At 55.7% G+C, this 17,294-nt stretch overlaps 2 protein-coding genes across 4 annotated transcripts; one reads left to right on the top strand and one right to left on the bottom strand.

The window, feature by feature from the left end:
• Positions 1-135: 135 nt before the first annotated feature.
• grsf1 (G-rich RNA sequence binding factor 1) lies at positions 136-5,751 on the bottom strand. Its single transcript, XM_086111937.1, has 11 exons — positions 5,309-5,751; positions 2,880-3,132; positions 2,378-2,519; positions 2,040-2,195; positions 1,793-1,927; positions 1,581-1,719; positions 1,316-1,434; positions 780-874; positions 577-712; positions 264-327; positions 136-172 (listed from the first exon to the last, which is right to left on the bottom strand). Exons 2-10 carry the CDS (start codon positions 3,066-3,068, stop codon positions 275-277), a joined length of 1,164 nt encoding a protein of 387 aa, XP_085968063.1. The 5' UTR covers positions 3,069-3,132; positions 5,309-5,751; the 3' UTR covers positions 136-172; positions 264-274.
• Positions 4,350-15,648, top strand: jak2b (Janus kinase 2b). Of its 3 annotated transcripts, none has more exons than XM_086111925.1 (24): positions 4,351-4,944; positions 6,527-6,739; positions 6,931-7,054; positions 7,119-7,236; positions 7,600-7,745; positions 7,826-8,126; positions 8,495-8,614; positions 8,862-9,019; positions 9,092-9,203; positions 9,287-9,473; positions 9,905-10,029; positions 10,106-10,240; positions 10,388-10,475; positions 10,604-10,731; positions 11,151-11,289; positions 11,407-11,558; positions 11,698-11,848; positions 11,934-12,052; positions 12,494-12,683; positions 13,489-13,613; positions 13,677-13,849; positions 13,933-14,050; positions 14,392-14,505; positions 15,257-15,648. In XM_086111925.1, the coding sequence occupies exons 2-24, from the start codon at positions 6,541-6,543 to the stop codon at positions 15,356-15,358; spliced, it is 3,324 nt and encodes a 1,107-aa protein (XP_085968051.1). In that variant the 5' UTR covers positions 4,351-4,944; positions 6,527-6,540; the 3' UTR covers positions 15,359-15,648. The 3 variants fall into 3 exon arrangements, 2 of the variants coding, with proteins under 2 accessions (XP_085968051.1, XP_085968052.1); XM_086111926.1 differs by having other exon boundaries at positions 4,355-4,524; XR_015100977.1 differs by lacking the exons at positions 13,933-14,050; positions 15,257-15,648 and having other exon boundaries at positions 4,350-4,944; positions 13,677-13,932.
• The last annotated feature ends 1,646 nt before the right edge of the window (positions 15,649-17,294 follow it).

The raw sequence follows: 17,294 nt of genomic DNA, 5'->3' as shown, positions 1-17,294 counted from the left end.
TTTTTTGTTTTCTTAAACCAAAATTTGGAGAGGCACGCTTAAAAAAATTTTTCAAGTCAACAAGTCAAATGATTTGGCGATGGACGGCCAGGCAAGGATCCGGTGAGCGCTTTGCAAGAACTCGAGACGCGGATGTGTTGACGCCAGGAGTGGTTTATTGTTTGATGCCGTACTTCAAGAAAAAAAGATGAGAAAAGAACACGTTAGCATCTAGAGGAGGAAAGTGGCCAATCGAAAAAGAGAAGGCAACCAAAGTTGTTCACCTGCTTTAGCTTCACCTTTCGTCGTCAGGCACCGAATTGAGGAACAGCTCGATGTATCGATCACCTAAAAAAAAAAAAACCCCCCACCCGACATTCAGCACATGCGAGCTCCTCCGGCCGCACTGCTTCCACTTCAAGCGTGAGGCGACGAATGAACATTCGCCATGACGAAAGCGTGAGCAATCCGAAGGGGCCCGGTTCCCGTCGCTCTTCCTCGTTTAGCGCGCGGCAGCGGATGAATTAGTGGCGCCGGTTTTGGGACATCGAGGTAAGAAATGCACACGGCTCGCAGGCTTGACTTTCTTTGACTCACCGATGTACATTCTGTCTTTGGACATGGCCGCCGCGGCGTCCCGATGGCCGGCAAAGTAGACGTCGGCCTCGCCGCTCGGCCTGCCGTCGGGCCCCAGGTCCAGGCGGATCCTGGACACCGCCAGCGGGGCGAAGAACTGGAGGGCGACAGAATCAATCCGCTGGAAGAAGAATGGAGCCGGCCCGACCCGAACGGGCGATTACCTTGACGACATCCTCTCCGGACACGTGGAAGGGGAGTCCTCTCAAGTGGACCTGGTGCGAGCGGTTGGGCGGCGCGGGAGGGACCGACGCCGCGTCTGAGACCAAGCAGAGCGCCACGCACACGTTGAGTCTTACCGGTCATTTCCAGCTCAAGATTCGACAAAGATAGAAAGGCGTCCATCCTTACTTGAAATGACAAGCAAATGATCTTTTTTTTTAAGCTTTATAAGGTTTAGTAACCCCCCCCCCCCTCTCCCCCCCGTCAAATTTGATGGAGAAGACAAATTGAAATTAAGGAGGGAGGGAGATGATGTCCTCTCCCTTTTGTCTTGGGAGGCAGACAGTCCGGTTTGGGCTGCTACAGAGTACGCCTTACTTAGCTTCCTGACAATTGAATGTTACTTTGTTTTTTTTCCTTCTTTGTTGTCTGCCGCAAAGTGCACGTCGGCCTCCTTCGTTGGGAGCGCAAATGTGACGCGATCCCGAGCATCGCGTACGTTCGCGATCCGGACAGCAAAGTGTCGAAAGGTTGTCACCGGGTTTGTCGGGCGCGAGGCCGACTCTCTTCCCGCTCGGTGTTTCGTGAGCGCCCCGCGGAGGCTTCCTCCATTTGGAACGAACCTCTCGGCTGCTGCCGGGAAACACTTCGATGTATCTGGCGCAGGAAGAGACGAGAACAAAGCGACACCGCAACCTGAATAAGTTGGAGTCGATTTTCAAAAAATGTCCGCTCGGATTTGAACAGAAAACGTCCCGCGTTCTCTGGGCGGGAGGCGTCGGCGCCCGCTCGGAACGCCTGACCTGTTCCCGATGAGCTGCCCGTCTCTGAGCAGAGCCGCGTCGGCGGCTTCCGGCGAGGAAAAGCGCACCGAAGCCTCCCCCGTCCTTCTCCCTCTGCTATCGATCACCATGGTAACGCCTTCGCCTGCCAGCTCCAACCCTGAGAAGGCACCCGACGCGATCGTCACCCGCGTGCCGAGGCGCGCGGGAACGCTCCATCGGCCGCCCCGTACCGCAAAAGAAGCGCCGGATGTCGTCCTCGGTGCAGGCGAAGGGGAGACCTCGGAGCCGCACCGCCTGCGAGTCGGGGGCGAGCGAGGCCGCTTTCTTCAGGAGGCCCTCGGCGTCGCCGTTTGTCACCTCGTACACTGAAAAAAATCCAAAGAGGCCACTTCCATCCAATTTAAGAGCTCGCCTTCACCTAATGATTAGTTAGTCGACAGTGTCTCGTGAGCGGAGAAGGCTTTTGAATTGTTCTACCTTCCACGTAGCGAGGACCGAGGTACTGCCGGTGCTTCTCCAGCGCTTTGCCCACATCCTCCTCATGCTCCATCTCCACAAAGGCGCGTCCCGACGGCCTCCCTCGGTGGTCCGCCGTCAGGTGCACGCCCGACGGGCCGTCGCGAATCCGACAGTCTGGATACACAATGGGGACTCGCGTCACCTTTTTGCATATGATATCGAATGGCCGATTTTCCTTCAAACCGAGTCAGAAAAGGAAAGCGGCGGGAGCGGCGACAAGTAACAAAAGGCCCACCTTGTGCCTCCATTTGGGCCAGGAAAAGCGCTCGCTTTGGCGCTTTTTTCTTTGCCGTTACCTGAGAAGAAGTGCACGAGGTCCAGGGCCGTGCATGACCACGGGAGGCCGATCACTTGCACAATGTACACCTCCTTCCGCTTGGTGGGCGCCGTGTCAGACTGGTAGGCTGGAAGGGGGGGGTATTCTTCCTCACATGGCGCCTGGAACCAGAGCAGGATGGACAAAATAATGAACGAGCACAAGTGGCAGAAATGTTCTGGCTCTCTACTCAGAAGTACGTTTCAAAAAAGAAAAAAAGGAAAATTCCTGATACAACAACAAAAGGCTCATTTTCTGTGGGATTCTGATCCAAAATAGGTGGCGTGAGTGAAACCAAACCATGTGCTTCTGTGATTACTAAAAAAAAAAAAAGCTCTGAAGTTGGAAAAAAAACGTGCATATGCGATGAAATCTTTCGTATTTCTTCCTATAGTCAGTCAAGTCAATAGTGTGCTGGCATTCAAAGCGTTCGGACTGTATTTAACAGCTCCATTCAAAGGAGGTCCCGTGACACTGCTGACCTTGCTGCACAGGAGACGCCGGGTGGTCCTCTCGACGGCGACGCACTGGAAACGACCCGAGCGCCGAAGAGAAGCCGCCGTCCGGGTCGCGGAAGTCCAAGTGGCCGCGGACCCGGTGGTGGTCCGGCGGCTCAGCGCCGCCACGCAGCCTTGGAGTAACGTCCACACGGACCTGCTGCGAGCACTCATGCTCCCCTCGATTCAGGCCGAGTATTCAACCGAGTCGAGCCTTAATATTACACGGAATATGTTCCTAAAACGCACAAGCATATGCCATTGATGAAGAGAAGCCGTGCAATCGCTGAGCTGAACGTGCTCACGTGAATCGTGAATCAATGTGTCAAGGACGGCGCACCAAACGTCGCAGGGCTAGCGGTGTCATACTTTCGATATCCAGTCCCGTATTCAAAATAAAATACAATTACCCCCCCCCTCCCCCCAAAAAGCGAGGTGTCCTAACTTGTTTACCTGGATATTATAGCTTTAATTCCCTCCCAGTCAAATTAGAAACAAGAAAGAATCCACCGTATTGCGTATCCTACGTGCAACGCCTGCCTCGTTAATAAGTATACTTTTATTTTGAATGTGTATGATCACAAAACGATACTTCCGTTTGACTTCTGGTCAGCGCACTACTTCTGGTGTGTCACAAGAACACGCCGCGTTTACACCGCCACCTAGAGGCGTGGAAGCTTCGTGAAAGAGCCGAATTCGACATGGTACGACTGATGAAGTTGTTTTCAAAAACTGTTAAAAACAGTTTTTGATATTGTTGCACAAATGGTTGATGGTTGAAACTCAGTTAGGTTGGCTGACAAGAAGATCCTACTTCGCTATCTTGGGGCTCTCCCCACCCATTTACTTTCTCTTTTGCTTTGTGGGGTTTTATTCTTGCACTATTTTGTCCATCCATCCCACGTCCAAAAAAAGGGTAACAAAAATATCAGCGCTCAAGTAAAAGACTAAAGTCCATCACGCTGTGCCATCATATCCACGTATACGTATAAATCGGAGTTGAAGACCAAAAACACTTCAATGCAAAGGCCCAATTACTTGCATCCTATTGAAAATGAGTTGAGAGCGTTCCTCGGTACATGGACGATCTCTGACACATTATCGGTGAGTTTGGAAAACGCAGATCCTCTTTGCGAATGCAAAGGGGCCCGGGGAGGGAGATCCAATAAACTTTGATTCAAAACGGAATCGACCTTTTCAATGTTGTTCACCCGGCAAGCCCCCTCGCTGCCCATCTTTCAAACTTGACTTGGCTCTTGGCTTGATCCTAGTTTTACCGTTTTGTACTTTCTACCGTCTTCGTTATTAATGTATTGTTGTCTCGTTTATTGTTACACATATGATATGTACAGCACTTTGTATACAGCGATGGTTGTTTTCCAATGCTCTAGAAAGGCAGTTGGACGCGCGGGAACGCCGCGCTCCATCCAGGGCGATGCTGGGATTTCCGTGGCCGGCGAACGCAACACGTCGGAGGGAGAGGCCGCTTGTTGACTCGAGCCCCCGTGCGGCTTTCGAGCTAGCTAGCTCGTCCGCAGCTTAGTTGCAGTAGCAGCGCGACAAGTTGTCGGGAGACGGGCAGCCCGATGGACCGCCGCGATTCCGCTCGCACGGCCGCAGCCGCGACCTAGTGAGTGAAACCGCTGTCGGTGTCCGTCTGCGCGTGGCTGCGCGTTGCTGCCGCGCATAGGCCACGAGAGCTTGGCTTAGCTTCGAGTTATGTTGACGAGATAAAACCGACGGGATAAAGTTGCTCTTCGGGGCGGGGGGAGCGGCAGGAGCCGGAGGAGGGAAGCGACGTGGGGAACTGGCCGCGTTGGCTTTGCCAAAAGCGGCGAGTTTAGAATCAACGCGGGGCTGGGGGCGGGGGCGATGGAGTGAGGAAGCGGGGACTGCTTGGAGCCCATCCACCGGAGCAACTATTCATTTGAAATCACGTTTCCAGAGAAAAGTGGGAGCTGTCAAAGTCGACTCGGGGAGGGGGGGGGGGGGCGTAAAGCTAGCAGCGAGCTAGCTGGTTCGCCGCACCGCTGGCTGCTAATCTCTCCAAGTAAGTGGTTGACCTCTCGCCACAAATCACCTACACTTGGACCAGTTCAACGCCATAACCCCCATATAAGCTGCGAAATTTGAGTTGTCAACAAAAAGGTCATTTCGCTGTGACGTCACTTATCACCAACGACCACGCCGATGCGTGCTCGCTTAGCGTAAAGCATAGGTGTCAAAGTCAGGTCCCGGAGGGCCGCCGTCCTGCATGTTTTCCCAAGTCTCCCCGTTGCAACGCACCTGATTCAGATGATCGGATCAACAGCAAGTTCATCTGAATCAGGTGCGTTGCAGCGGGGACACTTGGAAAACATGCAGGACGGCGGCCCTCCGGGACCTGACTTTGACACCTAGGGCGTAAAGGTTACCTGCTTCGGCTTCATTTGTCCTCTTTCTTGCGTTTCACTCCTTTTAAGGTCCACGCTGGGTCACGTTGACGGTTGCGTTTGGAAGCTAGCGTTTGGCGCGCCCGCCTCACACTTTTGGCTCGATTCCCGCTTCCTCCCGTCCCTCCGTCATCTGATGCGCTTCTCCTCGGGAGGGTGGCGGGCGTGCCGCAGCCTATCCCAGCTGTTGGCGCTCACACCCGGGGACAATTTCGAGTGTTCCGTTAACCTGCCGCGCATGTTTTTGGGGAATATGGGAGGAAAGCGGAGTACCCGCAGAAAACCCACACGGGCACGCGGAGAACATGCAAACTCCACACGGGAAGGCCGCACGCGTGTCCGCGTGCGCGCACACGCGCGTCTACTTCCATATATACATACACATGGCGCACGTACGCGCGCTTTGAATCGTTGCAAAGTCGGTGCTAATTGGAATTCATTTACTTTTCAAAGTGCAAGAGAAGTCCCAAACACGGTTGTCCCGTACTGCTCTGTCAGTTTGCAAACGGAGCCGCGAGCCGTTTTTTGGGGGAGGGCTGAAATGATGCAACGCGGCGCTGTTTGTTTGGGGTGTTTTTTTGCCGCCGTCGGCAAAATGGATTTCCTGTGAGTAAAAGATTGCGCTCGCTGCTTCAAGCGAGAGTCGGAAGGCGCGCCCAACGTACGCGTGGGTCCCCGGGGAAGGATTTCACGGCGTATGTCTCCGAAATGCCAACTAAGGACGAGAAGCGCGCTCGTCGGAAGCGACTTTCCGCTCGGGCCGTTCTTTCCCAAGACTATTTTGGTCTTTTTTGCCAGTCCAAACGTCGCGCTTCCGTTTGACCCGCATCTTCACGCTTCTGTTGAATGTTGCCTCGTTCCTCTTTTCTTTTCCGCAAAATCAAGTCAACGTTGCCTTTTTTTTTCTCCGCGAAGGCAAGGTCAAATACGGGCAAAAAAGCTCGCCGCCTTTTTGCACGTACGCTAATTTGACCGATCGGAGGCCGTCAAATTCTGCAATGATTTCACAAGTCCGGTGATGAAAGATGATCGCCCTTTCCAAGATCAATATTTAGAGGCGATACTCTAGCGGGGATGACAAATCAATGTCTCCCCATTTTTTTGAACCTCCCCCAAGGCTGCTCTGTCACGCGTGTTGCCAATTCGGTCTCTTTTTGTTTGTTTGTTTGTTTGTTTGTTTGCCAATCGCACCGAGCGAAGGCGGCACGTTGCCGATGGCCTCCGGGCGAGCGTCGGACGCGCGCCGGCGCAACGGGAGCGCCCATCGGGAGTGTCCGGGCGGGAACCGGGCCGCCGTTCTCAGGCTTCACTTCTATCGCGGCGTCCGGGGAGAGTCGCGCGGCGAGTTCCTGGCCTACCCGGCCGGCCGCTACGTGGCGGAGGAGCTGTGCGTGGACGCCGCCAAAGCGTGCGGTGAGTACCGCCGCCGAGCCCGCGTGGCGCGGCCCGCCGCCCTTTTGACCCGCGTCCGGATCGTCAGCTGGCGCGCGTACGTCTCCGAGGGCCGAACGGCGCAACGTAGCGCGACGCGGGCCGCCCGCTTGGGAAAAGAAGCGCGTGGAATCGAAAGCGCGGGCCTTGACGGGGCGCTTGTGCGGCCGCAGGTATCTCGCCGCTCTACTTCGGCCTCTTCGGCCTCTTCAGGGAGCGAGACGGCCTGTGGCTGTCGCCCGGCCACCTTTTCCAGCTGGACCGGGCGGCCTGCGAGGACGTCTTCTTTCGAATCAGGTAGCCGTCCGGCCGCGGGCGAGCGCTTCCCAGCGGGCCCCGTCTCACGTCGCCCCGCTCGCAGGTACTACTACCCCGGCTGGTACGGCGCCGGCGCGTCCCGGGCTTATCGCTACGGCGCCGCCCAGGGCTCGGAAAGTCCCGTGCTGGATGATGACGTCATGTCCTACCTCTTTTATCAGGTGAGTGCGCTCGGCCTCTTCCTCCCCGGCGCGGGCAACGAGCTTCCGGCGGAGTCATATATATACGGCTCGGTATATATACCCGTTCGATTCCCTCTCAAACGGCCCACGACAAAATGTGTCATTGTGCGTTCGAGTAGCCGTCACGTCAAAGGCGATCCGGGCAAAATTCTTCGGCCCGTCCGTGGCGTTCTGCCAGCGTGAAGCTCGTGGCCGTTTGGAAAAGTTTTTTTTTTTTTGGTGGGGGAGGGGGCAGCAAACGACCTGCCGCCGCTGGGCACTCGCCACTTTTTTTTTTGCGCCTTTGCCCGTAAACACTGAGAGTAAGCGCTTGCGGACCCCCTCCTGCCCCCGCCCCTCTAGTGGAGGAGCGATTTCATCGGCGGCTCGGTGGAGCTCTCCGACTCGCACGAGACGCAGGAGGAGTGCCTCGGTCTGGCCGTGCTGGACATGACGCGGACCGCCAAGGAGAAAGAGATGGCGCCGCTGGACGTCTACCGCGCCACAAGGTGAGCCCTTGCCGGGGGGGGGTCGTCGGTCCCGGCCGCGCTCTCCGTGTTAACGGGCGCCTCCCCGGCCTCGCACGCAGCTACAAGTCGTTCCTGCCCAAGGGCCTGCGGGCGCAGATCGAGCGGCGCGGCTTCCTGACGCGCAAGCGCATCCGCCGGCGCTTCCGGCGCTTCGTGGAGCGCTTCGGCCGCTTGGGCGCCGGCGCCAGCGCCCGCGACCTCAAGCTCAAGTACCTGGTCAGCATGGAGGCGCTGGACAAGGCCTTCTACACGGAGAGCTTCCGCGTGCGCGAGCCGTCCGGCGGCGCCCGGCTGCTCCTGCTGGTGGCCGCCGACACCGGCGTCCAGTGGTGTCGCCCCGGCGCCAAAGACTCTCCCCAGGTTGGCGCGCCTCGCCGCTCCTCGGACAGCGACGTGCGCGCGGGCCCCTTTTGCCGCCGCCGCCCTGCTTGACTTTCGTCGTCGTCGAGCGATTCAAAGCTTTTTGAAAACAAATTTTTCTGTCTGACGAAACGGAATCCAGAAAAATTCAACATAAGCCCCACCGAATTTCTCTTCTTCCCCCAAAATGTTTGTCAACTTCCCAGATCGCGGCATGCCAGTCGGCTAGACGGCTGTCGGCTTCGGTCTATCCGCTTCGCCGCCGGCCGTCTGTGACTCCCCCCCCCCCCCCCCCCCTTCCGCTCCACGATTTGCCCATTTGGATGGACTCCTCCTCTCGGCTTGAGCGGCGTTGGCTTTGTTTGCAGGAGCCGCAGACGGCGTGCGACTTTCCGGAAGTCGTCGACATCAGCGTCAAACGGGCCAGCAAGGAGGCCGCCTCCGAGAGCCGCCTGGTCACCATCAGCAAGCGGGACGGCAAGAACCTGGTAAGCGCGCCGCGCCGCCTTTCCCGCTGGCCTACGAATAGTCCCGCCTGGCCCTTTTGTGAGGATGAAGTAGCTCCCATCGAGGAACGGGCCGATGGCGTTTTGCGCTCCCCGTTTGAAAGACGGGACCAAATCACCGAGTCATCCTCATCCCGCGAGCGTAACGCCGCTCCTCGCGCTTCGGGGGCGACGTGAGCCGCGGTCACCTTGAGTTCCCCCCCGTCGCCGTCGCCGTCTGATTTCCCAGGAGCTGGAGTTCCCCGGTCTGGCCGAAGCGCTCTCCTTCGTGTCCCTGATCGACGGTCACTACCGGCTGACGGCGGACGCGCATCATTACCTTTGCAAAGAAGTGGCGCCCCCCCGGCTGCTGGAGGCCGCGGCCTGCCGCTGCCACGGCCCCGTCTCGTAAGTCTCCGAGCCGCCCGTTCCCCGCCCGCGAGCGCCGCTGACGGGGCCCGCCCGCGTCTCTCCCGGCAGGACCGAGTTCGCCGTCGAGCGCCTGCGGAGATGCGCCGACAAGCGGGGCTCGTACCTTCTAAGGTGCAGCCCCAAGGACTTCGACAAGTACTTTCTGACTTTCCCCGTGGAGGTGCGCGAAGCGCCGAGCGTCCGAAAATCCAGGCGCCGAGCGCGCGTTCGGCGGATTGATTTTTTGCGCGCGCCCTGCGCCAGGTGTGCGGCTCGGTGGAGTACAAACACTGCCAGATAACCCGCTCGTCCGGCGGCGAGTTCAACCTCAGCGGAACCAAGAGGAACTTCGCCAGCCTGAAGGATCTGCTGAGCTGCTACCGGAAGGAAGCCGTGCGCTCCGACGGCTTCCTTTTCCACTTCGGCGAGTGCTGCGCCCCCAGAGCCAAGGGTGAGTCCCGCCGACGCCGGCCGAACAATTTCCGCAGCCGGCCGAACGCAAACGCGAAGACCAAAGACCAAAGACCAAAAGCGATGCCGAAACACACGGGGAAGCCAACGTGGCCGCGTGGGAACGAAGGGAGACGGCCCAGGACGCTTGACGCGGAAACGATGACAAAAAAAAGGGCCTGTCCATGCGGGACTCTGTGCCGGGGGTGGAGACCGCTGCAGACGGTTTCTTTTCATCCGGGAGTCATCTCAAAGCAACGTTGGGCAGGAAATGATCGAGCGGGATTTGAATTCCACTCAAGGAAGGCGAAAAACGCAAATACGCCCAAAGGCGCTTATGGGCTCGTGATCCGTCGTTTGTCGCTTTGTTCCCTCGTGGCCGGAAAGACGCTCCAGATCCAAACCGTGCATTTGTTGTTTTTTCTTTCCAAGAAAAGTCCCGCCTCCTGGTGCGTCGGAGAAACGAGGCGTCCGACGCGCCTCCCTCGCCGTCGCCGCATCGACCCGGCGTCAGCCAGATGGTCTTTCACACCATCAAGAAGGAAGACCTGGAGTTTGTAAGTTGCACCGAGAAAAACGCAAACAAACGACTCTCGCCATCAAATGTCTCTTGAATTGGGGGCTTTCCCTCAGACGGACAGCCTGGGCAGAGGGACCTTCACCAAGATCTTCAAAGGCGTGCGCAAGGAGCTCGGAGACTACGGCCTCGTGCACCAAACCCAAGTGGTGGTGAAAGTCTTGGACCGGGCCCACAGGAACTACTCCGAGGTGACGCCCGCCGACGAGGGCAAAAAAAAATCAACAAAAGTTTGGAAGACGAGGGATGGCGCCAGGAGCTCCTTTTTATTTTTTGGGGGGTGGGCGGCGGGTGGGACTAAAACCGGCGCCATGTAAGCGTTTTGCTTCTCCCGACAGTCCTTCTTTGAAGCGGCCAGCATGATGAGCCAGCTCTCCCACAAGCACTTGCTTCTCAACTACGGCGTGTGTGTTTGCGGCGAAGAGAGTAAGTCGACAACGGGCAGGCGCAGGCGCAGGCGCAGGCGCAACTCTTCTCGTCCGTGGAAAAGTGCCCGGTAGCTTTTCGGCAGGCCCTTTGCCGCCAAGCCAACGTGACTTTTCGCCACTCTTCAGACATGATGGTGCAGGAGTACGTCAAGTTTGGCTCGCTGGACACCTACTTGAAGAAGAACAACAACTCGGTGAACATCGCGTGGAAGCTGGAGGTGGCCAAGCAGCTGGCCTGGGCCATGAACTTCCTGGTACGTCGTCCGAGGTCCGATCCGACATTCGATCCGTTCCGTCGCGTCGGCGGGGTCGCGTATTTGCGAGTTGGGCGCGACGGCGGGGAACGCCCATCAACTCGCTTGGCCGCAAGCGGGCGTTTTGCTCAGAGAGGAGCCTTGAAGCGCTTTCGCGCCACTGCCCGTTCGCCCCAAACGTGAAACAAAGACGATGACACGGTGTCAAGTCGGAGGCATTTCGTGCCGGAAAGGTTTCAAAGGGCTCGGCGTGCCCCCCCTCGAGCGATACGAACGCCGTCGCCCGGGAGGGCGAGGAAAAATGCCAAACGAACCCCGGCGGCGGAAAAAGGAGGAACCTTGCGAGGGGGCTGCAAAGTTCCTCATCAGCAGACGCGGGGGGGGGGGGTGTCGTTGTTGTTTTGCCGCCTGGTGTCTAGGAAGAGAAGGGCCTGGTCCACGGAAACGTGTGCGGCAAAAACGTGCTGCTGATCCGAGAGGAGGACCGGCGGGTCGGGAACCCCCCCTTCGTCAAGCTGAGCGACCCCGGCGTCGGCATCGCCGTCTTGCCCGCAGACGGTGAGTCCGGCCCCGCCTCGCTCGGGCTTTTTTGTTCGGCGCAAACTTGCAAACGCATGACCGAAGGGAGCGGGGGCGCGTGATGAGTCCGCGCTCTCTCTCTCTGCGTGCGCGCAGTTTTGACGGAGAGGATCCCCTGGGTGCCCCCCGAGTGCGTCGAGGACCCCGCCCGGCTGAGCCCGGCCGCCGACAAGTGGGGCTACGGCGTCACTCTTTGGGAACTCTGCAGCGGCGGCGAAAGGCCGCTGGCGGCGCTGGACGACTCCGAGGTGACGCTCCAAACCCGAGCCAGCTCACCCGCATGGCGCGAGCGTTGGGAAGCCGCGCCGGAACGCCGGGCGCCGCTCGGACCCAAAAAGGGGAGCGAGGTCCCGAGCAAACTTGTCTTTTGCCCCCCCGCCCCCCTAGAAACGGCTGTTCTACGAGGACCGGCGCAGGCTCCCCGCGCCCAAGTGGACCGAGCTGGCCAACCTGATCGCCAACTGCACGGACTACGAGCCCACCTTCCGGCCCAGCTTTCGCGCCGTCATCCGGGACCTGAACGGCCTCTTCGCGCCAGGTTGCTCGGCGCGGCGCGCTCGCGTTCGCGTTCTCGCCGCCGGAGACGGCCCCAACCTCCTTTTGTCGGCTCCGCCGCCGGGCAGATTACGAGCTGATCGGAGACGGCGACATCCTTCCCGCCCGGACGGCGGGAGGCTTGGAGAGTCGGGAGCCGGCGCAGTTCGAGGAGAGACACCTGCGATTTTTGCAGCAGCTCGGAAAGGTGCCCGACTCGGCCGTCGCCGAAGGACGTGCCGGCGGTCGACCGAAAATCGTCGGCGAATACCGCGACCCCACCCCAAACCTCGACCGAAATTGCATGACCAAATGTGCGACATTCACAGCAAAATTGCAAGGCAAAACACCAGCCTAAATCGGAGCAAAAATCGCCACGAAAAGAAAAATCCTGACAAAGGTCTTTTGGAAAAACACCACCAAAATCACAGTGGCACAAATCTCAGCAAAACCACAGCCAATAGCCGGAGACGGCGCTGAATGGCCCCCACGCAGCCGTTCGATGACTCGGATGCTTTTTCTTCTTCTACTTCTCGCTTTCATCGTTTCGCTGCCGTAAATTGGCAATTTCTCCATCGTGAGACAATACTGGAAAAAAAAAAAAGAAGCGGCCCACCGCCGTTTGTTCGTCTCGACCTTTGCGTTTCAGGGCAACTTTGGCAGCGTGGAGATGTGCCGTTACGACCCGCTGCAGGACAACACGGGCGAGGTGGTGGCCGTCAAGAAGCTGCAGCACGGCACCGCCGAACACATGCGCGACTTTGAGCGCGAGATCGACATCCTCAAGTCTCTGCGGCACGACAACATCGTCAAGTACAAAGGCGTCTGCTACGGCGCCGGTGAGTCATCCGCGCGCCGCCGCCGCGGGCCGGCAAAAACGCAAGCGTCGCTCACGGTCCCAACCGAGAGACAAAAATCGAGACCGCCAGCCCGGACCAAAAATGCCAGCCCAAATCGGGAGTGGCGTTCCAGAGCTCATTCAAAACCACGACTGCCTCGCCGCGGTGCCGATGATCCTCGCGGCTCGGTTGTCCGGAGAAGAGAGCGCGTCTCCCCGGCTCTCGCCTCGGGAAGTCCGGCCTTCCTTCCCCGCGAGAGCCGACAACGGGTGGATCACCTTTCGCAAGTTTGGCTCACGGGCCAACGGCGTGACCGGAAACGAGGCTGGTGCCTACGAGCGAAGCAAATCGCAACAAAGAAAACGGGACCCCAAAACCGAGAACCAAACAAAACTCCAAACTCGTCAGCCAAACTTGGGACCGGCGCGACTGACCAAATAATCACCAGCAAAACTCGCGGCCAAAATTCCTCGTCGGCATTGAAGTCCAAAAAACAAGCCGTGACCAAAGTGAGCGATTCAAAACGATCTCGCAGCCCCCACAAGACCTCCGAATGAAAATTCAGGACCAAAATCGAAGCGCCAAAGCGAAGGAAAGGGTGGGCGGCGTGGCTCAGCGGGGGCGCGGTGGTCTCCCAGCCCAGAGAGCTTGCGCCCGCGTCAAAGCGTCCTTGAGTCAAGTCGCGCAAAGGCCGATGGCTCGGGATGCCGCTTGGAAACGGGGCGAGGGGCGGGAAGGCCTTAGAGCGACGCCCCCCCGTTTCCCGTCAGCCGCAATTGACGGCCCGGTTTTGCCTCCCGGCCAGGCCGACGCAATCTGCGCCTCGTGATGGAATACCTTCCTTTCGGAAGCCTGCGAGACTACCTGATCAAGAACAAGGAGAGGATGGACCGCCACAAGCTGATGCGCTACACCTCCCAGATCTGCAAGGTACGCGGGGGGGGGGGGGGGGGGGGGGCGTGGGAGCTCCTTTTGAGCGTTTCCTGCGCCCAGGGCATGGAGTACCTGTCGGGCAAGCGCTACATTCACCGCGACCTGGCCACGCGCAACATCCTGGTGGAGAGCGAGCGGCGCGTGAAGATCGGCGACTTTGGGCTGAGCAAAGTTCTGCCCCAGGACAAGGAGTACTACTTGGTCAAAGAGCCGGGGGAGAGCCCCATCTTTTGGTAGGCGGCCTTTCCAAAGTCCCGGCGCCCTCCCGTCCCCCGAGTGGGTCCCGACTGACGCCGGCTCTCCTCCCCCTCCTCAGGTACGCCCCCGAGTCGCTGACGGAGAGCAGGTTCTCCGTGGCGTCGGACGTGTGGAGCTTCGGCGTGGTGCTCTACGAGCTCTTCACCCGCAGCGAGAAGAATTGCAGCCCGCCGGCCGTAAGCCGCCTTACGACGCCCCAACTAGCGGCTCCTTTCAAAAAGCTAGCGAGGCGCGGCGCTTCCTGAGCGCTCAACTTTGGAAACCGCGAGTTTCTCGGTCACCGCGCGATCTCGATCCAGACGGAGCCTCCGTCCTCTAAATTCAACGCGTTTCTCCAATGGCGACATTTCCGACCCGTTTGAACATCCGGCGAGTGCTTTCTTCTCATGACCCAAAACAATTTGAAACCGGACGTAATGCGAAAAGCATCGCGTACGCCGACGCCATCTGACAACATTAGCGGTCTGTTGTCCTCCTCTTTTTATTCTTGCGCGTGCGTGTGCTTTTTCCCGATCAGATTTTCATGTCTATGATGGGCAACGACAAGCGGGGCCAACTGATCGTCTACCACCTGATGGAGCTGCTCAGGTCGGGCAGCAGGCTCCCGCAGCCCGTCCGCTGTCCCGCCGAGGTAAGCTCGTCATTCGCGACGACGGGAAAACGGTCTGAATTTGACAAAAGCACCGCTTGCCCTCTTCTGGAACGGATCGTTAAAATTCCAATGAATAAAAAAAAGGGAAATGCTTCAACTGTCACTGACGCCGCCAATTGGATTGTATTTCATTTTGACATCAACCTTTTGCTTGCATGTGCAAAGATTCGCTTCAATCAATAGGCCATCAAATAAACACAACAAATACCAATATCATTATTTTTATACATTGAGATACATATTTTGAAATTGCATTCAAGAACACAAATATTGAAAATAAATTCCATTACACTAAATATAAATGTCCTTCAATTATATATATATATATATATATATATATATTTTTTAATAGTGTGAGAGAGATGTAATGTCGTTAAAAAAACGATTTCAAGTAAAAAAAGCTATTCACTAAATGTGTACCTAATTAAATACAGGACGCGGTGAATAATTAACATCCTATTGAATGCATTTTAAAATGCCTGCAACTAAATACAGATTCATGAAAAGAAGCTCACTCCAATAAATGAAAGCAAATGTCATTTATGCCTTACACTTCACCTCTGTGATCTTTTGATATGAAGTGGAAATTCCCCGAGTCGTAGGGAAAAGTGTCCTTTTTGCACTTTCAGAAAATATTGCAACGTTTCAAAAAACCAACCATTTGAAGTCTTGGTGTCGAAATTGCAGGCGTGAGCATGAGCGAATGAATTTGACTCGCTCGTCTGTGCAGATTTACGAGATCATGGTGGAGTGCTGGGCCGACGACTTGAGCCTGCGTCCGTCTTTCAGCGAGCTGACTCTGCGCATCGATCTGCTCAGGGACGCCGACTGACCGCCTGCCCGACGAGGCCGCTCTCACCCAAAGTGCCACGGCTCTTTTCGACTTGATGTATGAGAGACTGTCAATAGAGGGGGGTGGGGGTGGGGGGGTTCTTGGTCACATCTCATAATGGAGAGGCTTGCTTCTGCGTGAGTGTGTGAATACGTGGATACGAGTGCGTGCGTGTGTTAGCCACCCATAAACCGCTAGCAGGGCTAGCTGTCACCAGGATGTTTCTCTCCCTGGAAAAAGACTGTTTTCTATGTAAGTGTATATAAACACCGACAGTATATATTTGTGTACACACGTCCACGTTTGTTTTTTTTCCCCGATTCTGGTTTAGTGGCACTGGAGATGAAATTGCTTCGAACGGAAGTCTTTTAGGTAAATTGAGTGTCTTCAGAGGGCTCCGTCCTTTTTACTAAAAATAGTAACGGTATCCCACAGTTCCGTGCGCCGCCCCATATTGGAGGGCTCGCGCAAGCATTTTTCACTACGCAGACTTTGACACGAAAGAGTCGTTTACTGACTAATTTGGTGATTTGTGAACGCACACGACATGGAGAAGTATGTTGAAACATTGGATAAGCAAGCACATAGCCGGTATTTAGAACCAAAAATGCTGTTATTGGCAAGGATCCTTATCAGATTGAGAAATCTGAATGGAGTGAAGATGACCAATTTTTTCCCCAAATCACCTATCCAGATCTTGTGAACTAGATCTGTCAGCCAAGCCCTTTTTTCAAACTGAAGGACTTTCAGAATTACAAGAGTTTGGAGAGCTACGACCGTTTTGTTTGTGGATGGGTACGAGATGTTTGTTGTCATTTTCACAGTCCTCTGGCGAGTTTGCCTTCATCTTATGCACGATGCCCTTCAAACGCTCATTTTGTTCTGTCAATAGTTGGTTTTCTTTCTTCAACTGAGAAATTTCTTCATTTGCCAAATCCAGCTTCTCAGCGTCAGACAATTCCTCGACCGCCTCTGGTAATGATTCTTCTTTTTCCACTGGTAAATCAGCTCGACTGTCGGCTTGCAAGTATGTGCCGAGTTCCAAAAGACTCATGGCGGCTTCAGTCTTTTTCCTTGCATCTTTCCTGTTTAGAAGTCTCTCATGTCTGATAGCAGCTTTTGATGGTGATCTTGGAGTTTCATACCCTAATAGTTTGCTTGGTGCCCAATCGGGATCGGTTTCATCATACAAGTGAGGCTTTCCTGAAATGCAAATATAAATATTAACTATTTATAGCAAGAGGGATTGCTTTAGCTTACTCTCAGTGGAATAACATTTAATTAGAATGTATACCTTACACCAGGCTAGTTACATTTTTCTTCTCGTGTAGTGCATTATATAGTACCAGGGCTAAACTCTCAAAAATCACATTAATTTATAAATACACATTTATAAACATAATTTCTACTACTATTATCCATATACCAGTATAAAAGAGATAGGGAAATATGCACTCTGACGCGACACAAGGAGAACGACAATGTACACGGTGTATGTACCATGTGCACATTATGCATTTCGATCGGAATACGTGCCATGGCACTCTTTGTTTTTCATGTTAACGTCATCTATTATTGCCTGATACATTAACTCTATAACTGTGACGAAGTTGTGTTTGCATACCCGATATGAAGTGATCGGAACACACGCGAAGTTGGTCGTAATTTTTCACATCAGGGCGGTTGATACCAGCAAGCCACTGTCTTCTACGTCGCTCACTTTTCTTTTCTGCCGCCACCCCTTGGCCTTTCGTAACCCTAGGAATGCGATAAAAACTCTTTTTATCCCTCCCGCCTCGGTTGTGACAGTTGACAATAGCGCATGTCAGCGGCATATTCTTGGATGAATGAACATTCACAATCGACTTCGTGTACGGCTTGTTTATAACAGCCCTCCAATATGGCCGCCGGTAGTGCATTGTGGGTAATTGCGAAA

The sequence above is a fragment of the Hippocampus guttulatus genome, chromosome 5, assembly GCF_054856545.1.
Source record: "Hippocampus guttulatus isolate MCC_2025c chromosome 5, RoL_Hgut_1.0, whole genome shotgun sequence".
Lineage (NCBI taxonomy): Eukaryota > Metazoa > Chordata > Actinopteri > Syngnathiformes > Syngnathidae > Hippocampus > Hippocampus guttulatus.
This window is presented reverse-complemented; position numbering and strand designations above follow the sequence as displayed.

What these genes read in the sequence shown, in the direction of transcription:
- grsf1 (XM_086111937.1), bottom strand. Translation starts at nt 3,068, where the DNA reads ATGAGTGCTCGCAGCAGGTCCGTGTGGACGTTACTCCAAGGCTGCGTG. An exon ending in GGCGTCTCCTGTGCAGCAAG is followed by an intron (nt 2,520 to 2,879) that starts GTCAGCAGTGTC and finishes CTCTGGTTCCAG; the next exon opens with GCGCCATGTGAGGAAGAATA. An exon ending in CGGTCCTCGCTACGTGGAAG is followed by an intron (nt 1,928 to 2,039) that starts GTAGAACAATTC and finishes GATTTTTTTCAG; the next exon opens with TGTACGAGGTGACAAACGGC.
- jak2b (XM_086111925.1), top strand. Translation starts at nt 6,541, where the DNA reads ATGGCCTCCGGGCGAGCGTCGGACGCGCGCCGGCGCAACGGGAGCGCC. An exon ending in GCGCCAAAGACTCTCCCCAG is followed by an intron (nt 8,127 to 8,494) that starts GTTGGCGCGCCT and finishes CTTTGTTTGCAG; the next exon opens with GAGCCGCAGACGGCGTGCGA. An exon ending in ACACCTCCCAGATCTGCAAG is followed by an intron (nt 13,614 to 13,676) that starts GTACGCGGGGGG and finishes TCCTGCGCCCAG; the next exon opens with GGCATGGAGTACCTGTCGGG.